At 49.4% G+C, this 16,402-nt stretch overlaps 2 protein-coding genes across 2 annotated transcripts; both read left to right on the top strand.

Moving 5' to 3' along the window:
* Positions 1-2,993: 2,993 nt before the first annotated feature.
* LOC123082064 (putative cyclin-D7-1) lies at positions 2,994-5,130 on the top strand. The gene is made up of 6 exons (XM_044504490.1): positions 2,994-3,423; positions 3,570-3,656; positions 3,791-3,889; positions 4,066-4,255; positions 4,415-4,524; positions 4,623-5,130. The coding sequence occupies exons 1-6, from the start codon at positions 3,121-3,123 to the stop codon at positions 4,833-4,835; spliced, it is 1,002 nt and encodes a 333-aa protein (XP_044360425.1). The 5' UTR covers positions 2,994-3,120; the 3' UTR covers positions 4,836-5,130.
* Positions 5,131-5,828: 698 nt separating this feature from the next.
* On the top strand, positions 5,829-7,189 carry LOC123082063 (thaumatin-like protein). Its single transcript, XM_044504489.1, has 2 exons — positions 5,829-6,170; positions 6,309-7,189. Exons 1-2 carry the CDS (start codon positions 6,104-6,106, stop codon positions 7,007-7,009), a joined length of 768 nt encoding a protein of 255 aa, XP_044360424.1. The 5' UTR covers positions 5,829-6,103; the 3' UTR covers positions 7,010-7,189.
* Positions 7,190-16,402: the final 9,213 nt, after the last annotated feature.

The following is a 16,402-nucleotide window of genomic DNA, read 5'->3' as shown; positions in this document are numbered from 1 at the left end:
AGGACATAATACGGGCCGAGCTTGGCAGCGGTTGGGATATTCTATTACCATGATCCAAGCCTCGCTCCTGACTTGGAATCCCCCCTCCCGACGAGGCTTCAAGAGTGTCCTGCTTGTATCAACGAGTGGCAGTTCTCCAGTGCCTCCGAGGGATCCTGAATGTTGCTGGCGCTTGTTTGAGCTCATTTTCCTGATGTGAATCTGAAGGAGCTCGTCACAACCAAAGCCTGGTTGCCAGGAGACCGCCATGTTTTTGATGAACTCCTAGCAGATGCCAAGTAATGTTGTTGGGGCCTGCGAACTTCTCAACGTGATTGAGAGTGGAAATTAGTATGTAATGGGCTCGGTTGAGCGTGATACAATGTAACATCACTTTTTTATATATTATTTTATTTATCTCTTTCATATTTCGTATTTGTGAAGTCTTGTGTGTGCCTTAAGAAGTCCCCTTGCCAGCCAAACCACATGCCCGTGCCTCAGATTGTATAGAAAAAGAGCCCCTTGGGGATCCGACTTGCGTGTGTTAGTCTTTTTTTAGAGAAAAGGCATACGCCCGACTTTATAGATAAAGCCATCAGGTTACCAACCACACTAATACGCGAGTAATGACACCCACAGAGGTTCAAGTTTAACACAGAGATACACCGCCAATAGGCCAAAACGCACGGCACGTATGCCGACAACCTAACATGCTAAGACCAAGTGAAGCCCGGAGAAGATTGATGGAGAGCCTCAAGTAGCACCAGGCGGTTGGGCGAGGTGAGAAGCAGACACACGAACTCTAGAAATCAACTCCTCCACAACGACATGGTCAACCTCCTTAGTCAATAATTTCCTTTGCTGCATAAAGATCAACATTTTAAACAAACAATCAGCCGGTCTGTTAAGGAAGATACACTCAATTGTAAATTTGTATCTAGTGGTCCACAGGGCCCAACAGAGCGCTGGGAACCCCACCTAAAAGAGGTGTTTTTCCTGCCCCAACAACACAGAGGCTAGGGGCCTCAACTCAGTGAATGAGGACGGGGCCAAATTCACTCCCAACCAATCACGTATAAAGGCCCAGGCCAACTTGGCAAAGACACAACTGAAAAAGATATTTTTTTAGAGAAAAGGCCAGAGCCCGACTTTATAAATAAAGCCACATGGCAGCGTCACGAGACCAAACAGGAAAGAGACCAGTTAACGTGGAGAACGCACACAACGCACGGAACGAAAAGTATATAAGAGTAGCCAAGAAAGGATGGATACGGGCAACTGCCATACACGACGCGCAGGCCGAAAAGGAGCACAACGGTCCGACCCAGGCACAACTGTCAGAGTTAGCCTTTGGCAGGTATCCATGATGGATTAGGGTTTGCTTCTCAACTTCTAGTTAGGACTTAATTTTCAGGATACCAAAGTAAAGAGATAGGGCGATCTGGGTATGAGCATGTGCCTTTTTTTTAAAACGAAGGTCAGTACCTTGATGCAGCCCCCGGGCACTTGGCAGTTTTCGAAAGGTCGTAGGATCCAACACCTAAACTGGCTACCGGGGAGGCGTCCATTGTTATGATGCAACCCCCAAGTCGGGTTTAATGGTGGATATTTAGCCGCTTCCTCGAAGCCTACCGCATGGGGTCAACACGTTTTATGTGTATGTGTTAGCGATCATGTATAAAGGAAGCCATAAAGGATGTAATGGAACACCTTTATTCATAATCTATATGATCGAGCTAATGAAGAATAACACGAATAAAACGTTTGTAACTGAAAGCAGCAACGCAACTGGGTTGATGTTCCGCATGTGGCACCGATCTAGCCTGCATGAGCCTGTCAATGCTTTGTTTCGTTGCGCTTCTAGCCGGTCTGAGCCGATGCCATGCAGGTGGAGCCAAATGGGTCAATGGGAGTCATCCGGGCTACCGATTCCTCCTTGTCTGGGCAGGGAATCTTCTGTGTTGCCGGCACTACTTCATCTGTGGTGGTACTGTAATCTGTGTCATGGAAGGTAGGTTGACGACCTCTCCTTCTAGCGCGGTCTTGGGGTATGCTGGAAATTGTGATGATTTTATTAGGCTCCGGCATCTTAAGTTTCATGTAGACGTAGGATGAAATCGGCATGAATTTAATGAAGACCGGGCAACTGATAAGGACATGATAGCCTCGTTTGAGAGGGACAGAGATCTTGACGTACTGCAAGATGCAGTTGAGCCACTGACATGTGAATTGAAAAGTAGGTTGGTCCACCTGTCAGTGATCCAATTGCATCATGCAGTCCGTCACTGGAGTTGAGTCCTTTGAAAGAGAGTGCTTCTGCCGGTTTCTTGAAAAAAACCTTGACTGAAGAAAAACAAAAACTCTATAACCGCAACCACGGCCAAATCTAAATCTAGCCAGGAAGACCTGATCGATCATGGTTCAATCATGATTCAGCTGTACCTACTCGATCGATCTTGGAGCTACAGCCGCAGCCGCAGCCGCAGGTGGACTGTTTACACTGACAAAGATATACTGACAAGCTGACTGACTGCCGTGTCAGGATGCGCCGCATTGGAATGGGGTGCATTTATTGGTGCGTACATCCAGGTAATGTGCGGTCGACGTATGCATGCGTATAGCTGTACGTTACATTACAGTATGATGCTCCCTACCCGGCCACTTAGTATGGTCACGTGAGATATACGTACGCTTCATCGTCGATCCACCAAACATATTGTGGGTTCATGCGTTCCATCACTTTGCAATCTTCACTTATTTCAGCGCGCTATATATCTTGCCTACCTGCTGTATGCTAAGTACCTACAGTAGTTTCCATTTGTCTCCTGTTTTTGTTTAATTTGATGAATCAACCTGAAAAAGCGATCCACAGGCATGCAAGTGGGAGAGAGTCCGGCATGCGTGCATGCATGCAGTAACGACCCCAGCTGGTGGCCAGCCACGCCATGGCGTGCGGTTTTTAAGGCAGGCACCATCCACTACGTGCGTACGTGCATCGCCCGCCCGGTCCATGAGTCCAACTCCATTAACTTCGCCCCACCCTGCTCCTAGCTAGTCGCCTTCTTCCTCCATCCCTACCTAGGTGGCTCCTCCATCGTATATTTACACGACGAGACGGCGGCGCTACTGCTCCGTGCATGCATGCATATGTGCAGTCAGGCGGGGACACCGATGGAAGACGACGACGCGAGCGGGATCATTCTCTACTGCGACGAAGACCCTTTCGCCGACGACTCGACGCCAATTCCACCACCGGCAGCACCATCCGGCGGCGACGTTGACGATGTGCAGCAGGTGGTTGATCTGGCCATGGCGTACAAGGCCAGGGAGCGATGCTTTGCGCCCGTGGGATCGGCTGCCTACATCCACCGTCTCCTACACGACCATCATCAGCACGGCGGGGTGTCAAGCGCTAGGGCCAAAGCCGTCCACTACATCATCTACGTACGTCGTCCATGTCCTAGTATTACAGTTCATTCGTTTTCCTTTGATGAGGTTTTGCATTTCGAATTTCGGTCACTTTGTTGAATTTGGTCATTAACATTTAACGAGCTAATTCGTTGCATCAATACATACATGCATATATGCAGGCGTTTAGCCGGTTGGGATTGGCGGCTGCGACGGCGTTCAACGCGGCCAACTATCTGGACCGCTTCTTGTCCATCAACTGCCATCTGGTCAGTCCTGCAATTATCTTGTTGCTAGTGTTAAATTATCTCATGTTTGCGTTTGTTCTCTGGGGGATTATTTTTGCTCATAGATCGATCGATGTCACTAAAATGTTGCATGCATATATGTAACCTAATGGCAGAGTTGGGAGGTATGGATGGTGGAACTGGTGAGCGTGGCGTGCTTGTCGGTTGCATGCAAGTTGGACGAGGTCACCATACCATCCCTCCACGATCTACAGGTACGTACGTGCACTACTAGATCCGATCGATTGCTTTATATTCGATCACGAGCTCCCTGTGATTAGTACGTAAAAGATATGCAACCATGCATGCAAATTCGACCCAAGGTTAATTAATGTATTTCATGGGCCGGCCTGATAAATTAATGATGGATGATATGCGTGATGGATGGCAGATGGAGGAGGTGACGAGTCATTCGTTCCGGGCGTCGACCATCCGGGACATGGAGCTGACGCTGCTCAAGGCGCTCCAATGGCGGCTGTCCTGCGTCACCCCATACTCCTACCTCGACCTCCTCCCGCTTCCCACCACCGCCGCCGCCAATCGATCTCGTTGCATCCGCCTCCTCCTTCGATCCCTCTCCGGTACTGTGCTACCTGCAGATTGATTAATCAATTTCTCTCTCAGTAAAGAAATATAAGATCTTTTAGATCACTCGATCTAAGAAAATCTTATATTTTTGTCATTTCTCTTGTAACTTTTTCCTTCTAATTCAATTTGTCTTAACCACGTACATCATGCAGAGCCCTCGTTTCTCCGATTTGACGCCTCTGTGGTTGCCGCCGCTGCACTCAGGTGTGTGGCCCTACTGCAGGATCATGCCCATCTCATTATCCCTCCACTCTGTCGATTGGTAAAAAAAATTCACAACAACGTCCCTTGACACTCTTGTTTTTTTCCCTATAGGATGTATATATAATCATTGACCCCGTACGTGTTAACATTCTACAGGGCGATGAGTCTGACGAGTGCTTCAAGATGATGAAAGCACTTGAAACAAGCTTGGATCATCATCAATATCACAAGTACAGTACTGCTGATCAGCTGCAGGGGAGTCCGATTTCAGTGATTGCATTCGAGAGCACTGAGCGTGACAGTACAGTTAACAGCAGGTCAGCACTCAGTCGGCGCCTGTTTGGCACACCAACAACACTGGACCCATGAAGATAGATAAACCCTACACACATATACAGGAGATGCGTGCAGAGTGACCTCACACAAGAGTAACAACTGATCAAACTAGTTAAGCTCATTATAATACCATTGATTGTTAGTACGTACCATTTCTCAACTGTGATGTAGCTAATCCTGCAAAGTAACTTACCGTGTACATGTTCTTCAATTCGTTATGTAATACATGTATGTAGAAGCACGCACATATGTATTTGTGTTGTGCGCGCTTATTTGTTGTTGTTCAGTGTTATGTTTTATGGATAATTTCATAAAAATGTGTTCTGTAATGTACATCTATCATTATAAACCAGAACAATTGGTCTGGTAGAACTGAATTGGGTCTTCAGAGTTCAGTTGTTGTGTTGAACCATAATCTTGGCTTCTTCAGTCTGAAGGAAAGACAAAAGGGACTCATCATCAGCGACAGTGAGATCGACTGGAAGAGTCCGCCTTTCTTATTTCGAAAGTAGGAGTACTCAACATTACATGCTTTATCATGTGTGCTTTGTGATGAATCAAATTGATATGTTGCCGGATCGCACGCACTTCCGTAAGATCGACATGAGTAAAGCAAAAGAGATTCCAATGATCACGAACTGGGGCTACCGCTGGCTCATTCTTTTCGTTAGTTATCCAAATCTACAGCACAGTAGGTAGCCAAGTAGACGAAAATAAAGCAAGAAACCCGAATCACAAGCAAGGAATAGATCCTGAGGGAAGAAGAAGAAGATAGCAATCCCCAAAGGAGAAGGAGAAAAGAAAAGTTGGTATTTGCAGGGGAACGTACACCTTTAGAGTCTGCTCTATCTCCCTGACCTGATTGTCGGCTACAAGATATGTAGATGCAGTTGCAGGTAGCCCACTCACTGATGAAATTAAGCTAGCAGCTAGCCTGAAGAATTGATCTTCAGAGTCTAATTCTTAATCTCCATTGCACGTTTGCAGGGGAGTAGCCAGCATAGCATAGTTTCAGTTCAGATAACTAACTGCATAGAGTGCAGCTTGAATGCACTGGAGCTTAAACTTTTGTCTGTTTCAGACATGGAAGAGAGAAAGAAAGAAGGAATATCAAATAAATAAAGGTTCATGCAGGAACAAAGTAGCAGTACTTATTAAGTGGTTCAACTGTCAAATTTCATAGGTTTTCTTTGCAATATTATTTTCAGTATGGTTACTATACTACTTAAGAGTAAGACCACCACACCCCCTGCTCCACTTCGAAGTTCGAGCTCAGAGCAAGACACACACACGCAGACGCCATGGCCTCCCCTAAGCTCTTCCTTCTCCTCATCAGTGTCATCATCTCCATGGCAATCACTAGTACTCGTAAGCATGCATCATCATCTAGCTAGTTCTTTAACTTCAATGCAGAGTTTTTTTTTGTTTGCAGCGAACTTCAATGCAGAGTATGTGCACGGTGATGTAATGTCCGTACGCCTAATGCATTTGTCTGATGGTTTTCAGCGGCGGCTGCGGCAAATGGTCGCATACATCTCATCATGGTGAACAACTGCGCCGAGTCGGTGTGGCCGGCCATGCTCGGCACCACCGGCCACGCCACGCCGCAGTCGGGCGGCTTCCACCTCGGCCCCGGCGAAGAGACCACCTTCGACGTGCCAGTAGGGTGGTCGGGGCGGGTGTGGCCGCGCCGGGGCTGCTCCTTCGACGCGCGCGGCATGGGCAAGTGCGCCACGGGCGACTGCGGCGGCGTGCTGCGGTGCGGGGGCGCCCCGGGCGCCACCCCGACCACCGTGGTGGAGATGACGCTGGGGACTCCACAGTCGCCGATGCACTTCTACGACGTGAGCCTGGTGGACGGGTTCAACGCGCCGGTTTCCATGACGCCGGTCGGTGGCGGCCGCGGGTGCGGCGTGGCGGCGTGCGGGGCGGACCTGAACGTCTGCTGCCCGTCGGCGCTGGAGGTGAGGGACCGGGAAGGGAGGGTGGCCGGTTGCCGGAGCGCGTGTCTGGCGATGGGCAGCGACAAGTACTGCTGCACCGGGGAGTACGGGACGCCGGCGGCGTGCAAGCCCACTATGTTCTCGCACCTGTTCAAGGCCATCTGCCCCAGGGCCTACAGCTACGCCTTCGACGACGCCTCAAGCCTCAACCGCTGCAAGGCCAACCGATACCTCATCACATTCTGCCCACCACAACCTGAATGATGCATCGCTATCAATCACCATGTACTTATATTTCTGAATCCAAAACCTGAGTGAACTGTGTAGCTACATGGAGTATATGATACTATAGTATGAGGGTGTTATTTTGGCTTATGATATCAAAGAGACACGTATTATCATGAAAAAAAGTGAAAAGACCAAATAAAAGCTTAACCAAACACTGTACAGCCTGATCCCAAACCAGTCAATTTTTTTTACAAGTCGGCAGCTTAACCGATAAGTTCTATCCACAAACGAACAACGACGTGTAGCAAGTTCAAAGGTTCCTTAAAAAAAGGCATAGTTCAAAGGCATAACACGCCAGACGGGGGTGATGGCGGAGACACAAATCTTAAACATCATCAGCGAGATGGCGTCGGCGTTCCAGCTCAAGCGAGCAAGCTTATTGATGTAGAAGGGCAACCATTATGAATACGATAATCCTACACCCCGCCTGTCGTGCGTCCTGCTGTTCGCGGCGTGCGGCTCTACGCCACCCAGGCGGGGCTGCGCCGCCGCTGGCATGGCGCGTACGTCCGCCGTCGCCCTCACCACCCCTCCTTCAGATCCATGCTCATAGGTGCTGGGTGGATTGTCGCGGTTCCCCTGCCTTGGGCGGGCCATGCGGCTCCGGCGCCCTCGGCCTGGTCGCTTACGCGGCCAGGCATTACAGCTGCGTCTGGTTTGTGCCCGTGTCAGTCGCGTTTAGCATGGAGGACTGCTGCCACTAGCCGCAGTTCCCTCTAACCTTCGGCTTTCTGTCTCCGGGAGAAATCCCTTCCCTGGTTCCTTGCCAGCGGCAGCAACGGCGACGCCTTCCCGGCACCGCTTCATCTTCTTGGAGGCGCTGTTGTAGAGTTCAGCGCAGCTATGGTTTTGGACGAAAGTCCTGCGATGATGGCTCCTGTGGGCGTCATTCTACCTTCCTGAAGGTATCGCAAAAACACATGCTTCAATCCACTCACCTACGCCCGCCCATCCCATCATCGACTTTTGTCTCTCCGTCGAGCCACTCACCGTCATCCTTCGATCTGTCTCGTGTTCGTCCTCGGTGTTGTTCCCCGATGTCGGCCATGTTGTTGTGCATGTTCAACAGTGGCCATTGTGCTGCGGCGAGCTTAGTGCTCTTGGTGTTGTTCCGGTTCATCTTTGCTCTTCGATGACGCAAGATGCCTCCCCAACTTGCTAATCGTCCCGAATTCCCGTGGCGGAGCTCCCAGTCAAGGTTCGTGTTGTTACTCGTTGGTTGTGGATGCTCCTGAGTAGTGTCGTGAGGTTTGGTACGCACGCCGGTGCGGTGCGTTAGGTTGCTTGCTTAGTCTTGGTATTGTGATCCTCCGATGACACCCCTCTTCTACTTGTGCCTCCATGGTGTTGGTCCTTTGGTCTGCTAGCTAGGTCATCCCTTGTTCGGGGCGTCCTTTTTTTCTCTTCTCTTCTTCAGTCATTGATGTGCGTCATTTTTTTCCTCTCTTCTTCTGTAACCTTGTTGCTTGTACGGTTTTCGGCCCGGTTTCCCTTATAAACAGGGTCAATTTGTTTAGGTTTTCGATCCTGTTTCCCTTATAAACTGGATCAGCCAAAGTTAAGGGGTGACTCTTGGCTTTGGCAGCTTTTTGAGCAATATATTCAGGTGGGGACTTCCCCCCCGGTGACCGTTCAAAAAAAAGATAATCCTACACCTACGTAGTGCCTACGAATGCCTATGTAACTTTCCATACAACTAAATCTCTCGGCCCCTGATTTTAACGGGGGTGGGCCTGTGCCCTCCTACAGATCCAATAATCTCTCTCCACGACACTGTTTACGTAAAACACGTACAAGACCTTACGTAGGTCTAGCATTGCCCTTATGAATAGGTAATCAAAAGGGCGGTTAGGGAATATGCGTATGGCAGTAGCTTTTTATGAATTATCTGCAGAGATGAACAGAGCGAACAAAGGCAGTCCAAAAAACACGAATGAATTGACCCAAAAAATTAGCAATAAGAGCAAACATATCAGCAAAGTTATTTGGATTACAGATTACGTTCAACCATGATAGAAAGTAGCTTCAAACAACTCTATATAAGACACCTTTGAAGAATATGTGTTTCATGTATGTGTTCTCTCCACAGAGAGAACAAGCCGCAACTACATTACCATTACGTTTAAGGATCTGATCACCAGCTGGGAGACAACCTGCCAAAGGAAAATTTTAACCTTAAGAGGGATCCACGCACGCCAAACGCCGGAGAAGTGGTTAGTCTGATGCTCCTCGATGAGCTTAAAGGGATTTGACCGAGAACCTACCCGCGGTGGAATGGGAAGAGATCACTCTATCTGGAGCCTCTGAAAGGGAAAGGGAAGGGAACATGGTAGAGACCTCTTGACAGTTCACTAGCTCTACAAGAGATACACATCGTTGGAACCCAAGGTCCCAACTATTGCCATCAAGATCCGAGGAAATCTTAGGATTACATGAGTAAGAGAACAAAGTAGGGTAGGAAAACTTAAGGGGGCATGATGAAGACTGCCTGACAAGTCTTAATTAAGACCAAAGGAGACTGTAAGTCACTTCTCTTCTTACAATAACAGTAGAGTTCACCTAATGGGAAACAAAATCGGCTGGTTCCACTATAGTTAAATTGCTGCCAATCACAACAGCTCTAGGACGAAAGGGAGAATAAGAGATACACTCAAAGGAAACATTTCTAAAGAAAGAACATCAAAACAAAAGCTAGACTAATTGGGATGGTGTTGGTGGAAGGGAGCTGGGGAACCCTGCCCTGGCGTTGATGAGCCTCTCGACATGTGTAATGACATGCCTCCCATGTGTATAGTTGACCAACATGCCCTTGTTGCATATCACCACATCCATGATCACATTGAATTGCCTCTCAACCGCCACCTCAATCATCTTTTGCACGACATAGTTAGCATACTGGTGGGTCATCATACCCTGCATGACCAGACGACAATGTAGGACCAGTTATGTATTCTTGCTAGGCATGTAGGGTAAAAGTGGTAAGATTTTAAGAAGAGACCAGAAGATGATCATCGGTTTGACCACCACCGACGAAGAGGATTTTAATTATGACCACATTGCGATCATGCTAGCCGCCGTACTTTAGGCACTTCTCGATGAAATTGGAAGAGTGCTTCATGTATCTCATGTGTACTATTTGCCCGGCAAATTTCAGCACAATAGTTTGTCGATGATGAGGCCCTCTATGCTTCACAATGTACTGTAACATGTCCATAAAACACATGTAATGCGTACGTTCAGATGAGACAAGTTTTCATCAATTAAAACATTCCATACTTTAGTTGCAAAACTTAGCTTCCATAAGGATCTATCGACAGCTCATTTACACACTTGAGAATCTCCGTGACAAACACATGCATAATTTGCAGACCCTTGCAGAACTCCAGCATTTTCTAGGTCACATGTAGAAAAAACTAATGTTTAGATAGAAAATTCAAAAAATAGAAACCAGTTAAAAGTGCAATGCCCAAACTAATAACCTGGACAACATGGCATCCAAAAGGATGGGAGAATAACATCTTGGCCTTCCCACATAAGCTTCTATAGATGAATCGAATATGATGTGTTGGCACACACTCTATACATTTCTGGATGACATAGTTTGCATGTTGATCACAAACACATTTCAATAGGGATCCACCAGCTCCTTGGTCATCTCTATCTGCTAATCAATGTCACTTTCTTCGAATGCATGAAGAACAAGTCACGAGATCAATTGCCAAGCTCATATCATGGCACAAAGATAAGCAGAAACAACCATAATTAGCATAAACTATGTTATTAATTCGACGCTACATGATATTCATTATAGAAGCTTTCTAAGATAAAGAACACATTAACAAGAGAGTAAACGACTTACAAAATTACGTTCTATCTTATAAAATTGCACCTTTGTAATCTATAAATACATCTTAATTTTTTTTCTTTTTTCACGAATACGCAAAGATTGCGTATATTTTCATTGATAGGAGAAGATAAGAACAACATGGGATTACAATAGCTCACTAAGCCATGTACACGGGAAGGCATGGAAGTGAGCTAGGAGCATAACAGACATGGGGTTGCTCAGCCCCACGAATCCACCAAGACTAGCTCTCAGGGATGATATTTTGTATTCCGGTAGCGCCGGACTTAGCCCACATGCGTGGTTCGTCTCTAATGATGTCGGATAGCCGGGAGATAGAGGGCTGCTCGCCATCGAATATGCAAGTGTTCCGATGCTTCTAGAGGCACCATGTGGTAAGGATGATTAAGGAGGCCAGACCCTTACGCGCCGGGGACGACGAATGGTCGCGGGATGTCTTCCACCAGGTGTAGAAGTCGGTGTCACTGCTCGGTAACTCAACGGTTGATCGAACCCATCTTAGTATCTCATGCCAGATTTGGCGGGAGAAAGGGCAACCGCCAGCTGATAATGCACTGTCTCCTCCTCTTGATCGCAGAAGGCGCAGGAGTCCTCATGGGGTAGGCCATGACGAGCGAGGCACTCAGCCGTCCAGCAGCGGTCTTGCAGACCAAGCCAGATGAACAATTTTATACGTAGAGGCGCCCATGGCTTCGAGGTGAGCCGCCAGTGTGGGTCCTCGGAGGCACCCAGGAATAGAGCCTGATAGTATGAGCTCGTAGAATATGTAGCCGAAGGGGTCCAACGCCATCGCAGAGAGTCTGGCGAGTCGGAGAGAGAAATGTGGCGTACGCAGCGCCAGAGCTCCATGTACTGAACCATGGTGGCCGGGCCAAGGGCGCCCTGGATTTCCTGTACCCAAGAGCGTAGGTGAAGACCATCGATCATGGTGCGGGCCTTGCGCCGCCGACGGCTAACAAGCACGAGGACGAGTGGGGCGATCTCAGCCACAGATAGACCATTGATCCAGTGGTCACTCCAAAACCTGCAGGTGCGCCCATTGCCAAGGGCCCCGGAAGTGTACGCGCGGAAGGTCCTTGATGGCCGGGTCCTGGGGGATGTGCAGGTGGCTCCATGGACGCATGGAGTCTCTGTGATTCAGCCATACCCAACGAGTCCTCAGTACAATGCCGACACATTGTACACCATGAACACCGAGTCCGCCAAGGGATAACGGGCGGCACACTCTTTGCCAGTTGACCAAGCATTGACCACCGTTAGCGTCTTTACTTCCAGCCCAGAGGAAACCGCGGATGATCTGGTTCGCCTTCTTAAGAATGGATTGGGTGAAGGCTTTGGCAGTGAGGAAGTGCGTGGGGATGGCACTCAAGATGTGACGAACGAGGGCGAGACGATCACCTCGGGAGAGGAAGGAGGTGCGCCACATGGATAACTTCTGCTCAAGCTTGTGGATGATCGGCATGAGACTCGTGGTAGATGACTTGCGGATGGACAAAGGGAGTCCCAAATATTGGATCGGGAAGTGCTTCACCGGGCATTGCTGTGATGCCCCTGACTCAATCGTATACTAATCATACACGCAAACATGTACGATCAAGATCAGGGACTCACGGGAAGATATCACAACACAACTCTAAAAATAAAATAAGTCATACAAGCATCATATTACAAGCCAGGGGCTTCGAGGGCTCGAATACAAGATCTCGATCATAGATGAGTCAGCGGAAGCAACACTATCTGAGTACAGACATAAGTTAAACAAGTTGCCATAAGATGGCTAGCACAAACTGGGATACATATCGAAAGAGGCGCATGCCTCCTGCCTGGGATCCTCCTAAACTACTCCTGGTCGTCGTCAGCGGCCTGCACGTAGTAGTAGGCACCTTCAGCGTAGTAGGAGTCATTGTCGACGGTGGCGTCTGGCTCCTGGACTCAAACGCCTGTGTCAGGACCCCGACTCAATGCCACATCGATCTAGCATGTAACACCTCATATCACTTTGCGGCCTCACGCACGGTATTCCCACGGGTGTCGCCTTACCTTTGCCCGGGACCGTTTGCGCCTTTTGGCACACGTATATGACAGTGTCGCTAGCATCCATATGATAAGGAGCCCGGGCTGACATGGCTAGTCGTAAACCCAAAGCGGCACAGACTTACAGGGACAGGCATCCATGACCCAGCATCGAACGTGTCGGTCATCAGCGAGTGAATCCAGGCTGTAGCACTGGGCTAGCAGGACTCTGGTGAACCGGGCTGTAGCAGGCTAACAGGACTCCGGTATTCATCGCGTGACATTTCCCCGAAGAGACAGACACAGGAACGAAGAAGGACACATGCCGGCCAGCCTAAGTGTTCCGGAGCAGTAGCAAGCTACCATGGCTCAGTGGAAACACTAGGAGACATTTCCCGGTAAGAGAGGCTACTAAAGATAAACAACTAGATGGTCAGATCCCACACATACCAAGCATTTCAATAACATACACACAATATGCTCGATATGTGCAATACAACATGGCATCACAAAATGACTCTACGACTCAAGTAGTTTATTCAATAGGCTCCGAGGAGCGAGATATTACAAACATGGGTCTCATGACCCAACACTCAGAGCATACAAGTCAAAGCACAAGCGGAAGCTATCATGTCTGAGTACAGACAACTATAAATGAAAAAGGCTGAGAAGCCTGACTATCTATCAGATCCTGCCGAGGGCACAAGATCGTAGCTGAGGTATCAAGCTAAACGTCGAAGTCCACGTGAAACTACTAGCGAGACCGAAGTCTCTCTGCAAAAACATAAAATAGGCAAACGTGAGTACAAATGTACCCAGCAAGACTTACATCAGAACTATCTACATATGCATCATTATCAACAAAGGGATGGTGGAGTTTGACTGCAGCAAGCCAGCTTTGACTCGGTGGCTATCCTGAACTACGACTGCAAGCGACTCTTTTGAGGTGGCGCACACGAGTCCACATATTCACCATATCAATACACCACTATGGATCCGCTCCCGTCTCCCTACGAGAACGCCATCCATAGCACTCACGCTTATCTTGCGTATTTTAGAGTATCCACTTTCACTTGTCTATGAACTGATATAAGCAACCCAGAAGTCCTTTTCCGCGGACACGGCTATTCGAATAGATAATGTTAACCCTGCAGGGGTGTACTTCTTCACACACGCTCCCACCACTTACCGCCGTTTACACGACATGTACTCGGCAACCTTCAAGCGGAAGCCCAACGTGGGTGTCGGCCACGGCCTACCTAAACACTCAAGTCTCTAGTCCAGGTTTATCGCCTATTCGGGTTCCATCCATGAGGAGATCCGGCCGGAGTTTCGCTCACAGCCCCAAACGATGTGTACAGGGTTCCGTGACACCAAACGGGCGCCCGGTATACCCGGCCACGTGCCTACCGCATCACAGCCCACCCCTACGGTCAGCGCTGCGCACGGCCTCCAGCATACTACAAACACCAGAAACTACTTGCAACTCCTGGACAGAGGACAAGGGTGATTAAGAAGCCGAGAGGGTCCATTGGTTTCGGGCCCAATGCGTGGTAGTAGCTGAATCATGGATCACAAACACAGAACTCAGGTCCTGAGGACGGCTGCAATGAGACAACCCACCATGTACTCCTACATGGCCTCTCACCGCTACCTTTACCAAATCGTGTTCACACACTTAGCTCACACACAGTAGGACATGTTCACACACCTCTGATTCATCCCCGATGAATCAGACCTGACTCAACTCTAAGCAGTAGCAGGCATGACAAACAAACATGAATGAGTAGGCACAACAGGGCTCAAACAACTCCTACTCATGCTAGTGGGTTTCATCTATTTACTGTGGAATGACAGGTCATGTAAAGGATAAAGGGGTTCAGCTACCGCAGCAAGTAACAGATGAATCGATGTTGTCCTAATGCAGTAAAAGAGAGCAGGAGCGAGAGAGTGGGATTGTATCGGAATGAACAAGGGGGTTTTGCTTGCCTGGCACTTTTGAAGATAACATTGAGTCTTCATCAGTGTCAACGATCACATCATCGATATCACGTCTATCGAGAGGGGACAAATACCGGCAACACAGAAGGGAACACAATCAATGCAATGCACAATATGATGCATGATCATGACATGGCAAAATGAATGTGTTTTGAGCCAATGCAACTAGCAACAGATTAAATGAAGTTGGTTTGAATACAAGATTCAAATTCAAACTCCATATGTGATTATTTAAATGCCCTTTATTTGATTTGTGCTAAACAACAGCTATAAGTTGTTCTAACATGCATGAAAATGGTACAGATGGATTCCTTGAATTTTTCTGATAATTTTTCATATATAAATTATTTAATTTGGAGTTACGGTTAATTTTCTATGAATTTTGGAAGTTTTAGGCATTTTTCTGGAATTTCAGAATTAAATTAAATCCAGAAAGCATTACTGCGTCAGCATGACGTTGGCATGACGTCAGCAAGTCAACAGGGGCCGGCTCGGGTCAAACCTGACGTGTGGGGTCCACACGTCAGTGACACAGGGGCTAATCCCGCGTTGACCCGGGCTTTGACCCACTACGGGGCCCACTGTCAGTGGCTGTGGGGGGGGTGTTTAGGCGTCATTAGTGTTAATTAGGCGTGCCACGTCGGCAGTCGCCGGAGTTCGGCCGGCGACGACCAAAACTGCGGCGGGAGCTCACCGGGGTGGCGCTGCGAGGGGTTTTGGGCCAAGCCAAGGGCACCAGAGGGTTGCCCTTGCTTGCGCGCATCCAAAGGAGGTATGCGGGAGGCGCGGGGTGGCCGGAGCTCGCCGGAGTGGGGGCCGCGGCGGCTGCCGGAGCTCGGGTTTGGGCGGAGCGAGGTTACGGGGCGCTAGGGGGCTGGCTGAGGGGCTATGCGGACTCCTGGGGCAGCTAGGAGCACGCTAGGCTCGTCGGACTGGCCGCAACAGCACGTCAGTGCCATGCCCGGCGTCCATGGCGGACGGCGGCGCTCGGGAATGTGGCCGGGGTGCTACGGCACGGGAACGAACAAAATGAAGGAGGGGAAACGGAGTGGAGCTCACAGGGGTTGCGACGGTGGCCTCGGGGAGCTCGGGGAGGCACCGGAGCCGACGAATTTGACGAAGATGGCCGGCGGGTCCGAGGTAGAAGACGACGGCGATGGCGGCGATGCAGGGGCTCCCGCGGTGCGCTTCTCGGCGAGGAGGAAGAGGTGGTCGGGGCGGATCTCCTGGGTACTTTGGGTGGCAGTGAGGAGCATGGTGGCTACGGCGAACGGCGACGGCGACGACGAGCTCCGCTCGGGCGCATGCAGGGAGAGAGCAGAGGAGGGAACGGGGTCCAGGGGAAGAGAGAGGCGGTCGAGGGGGTCGAGGCGTCTCCGTGGCGTTGCGAGGGAGTCGGGGAGGCTGCCACGGCGAAGCAGGAGGTGGCCGGCGCTCTTCGGGCGCGCGCCACGCCTCGCCTCTGCCTACTGGCAGAGGAAGAAGAGGAC

Source organism: Triticum aestivum, chromosome 4A, assembly GCF_018294505.1.
Source record: "Triticum aestivum cultivar Chinese Spring chromosome 4A, IWGSC CS RefSeq v2.1, whole genome shotgun sequence".
Classification (NCBI taxonomy): Eukaryota; Viridiplantae; Streptophyta; class Magnoliopsida; order Poales; family Poaceae; genus Triticum; species Triticum aestivum.
This window is presented reverse-complemented; position numbering and strand designations above follow the sequence as displayed.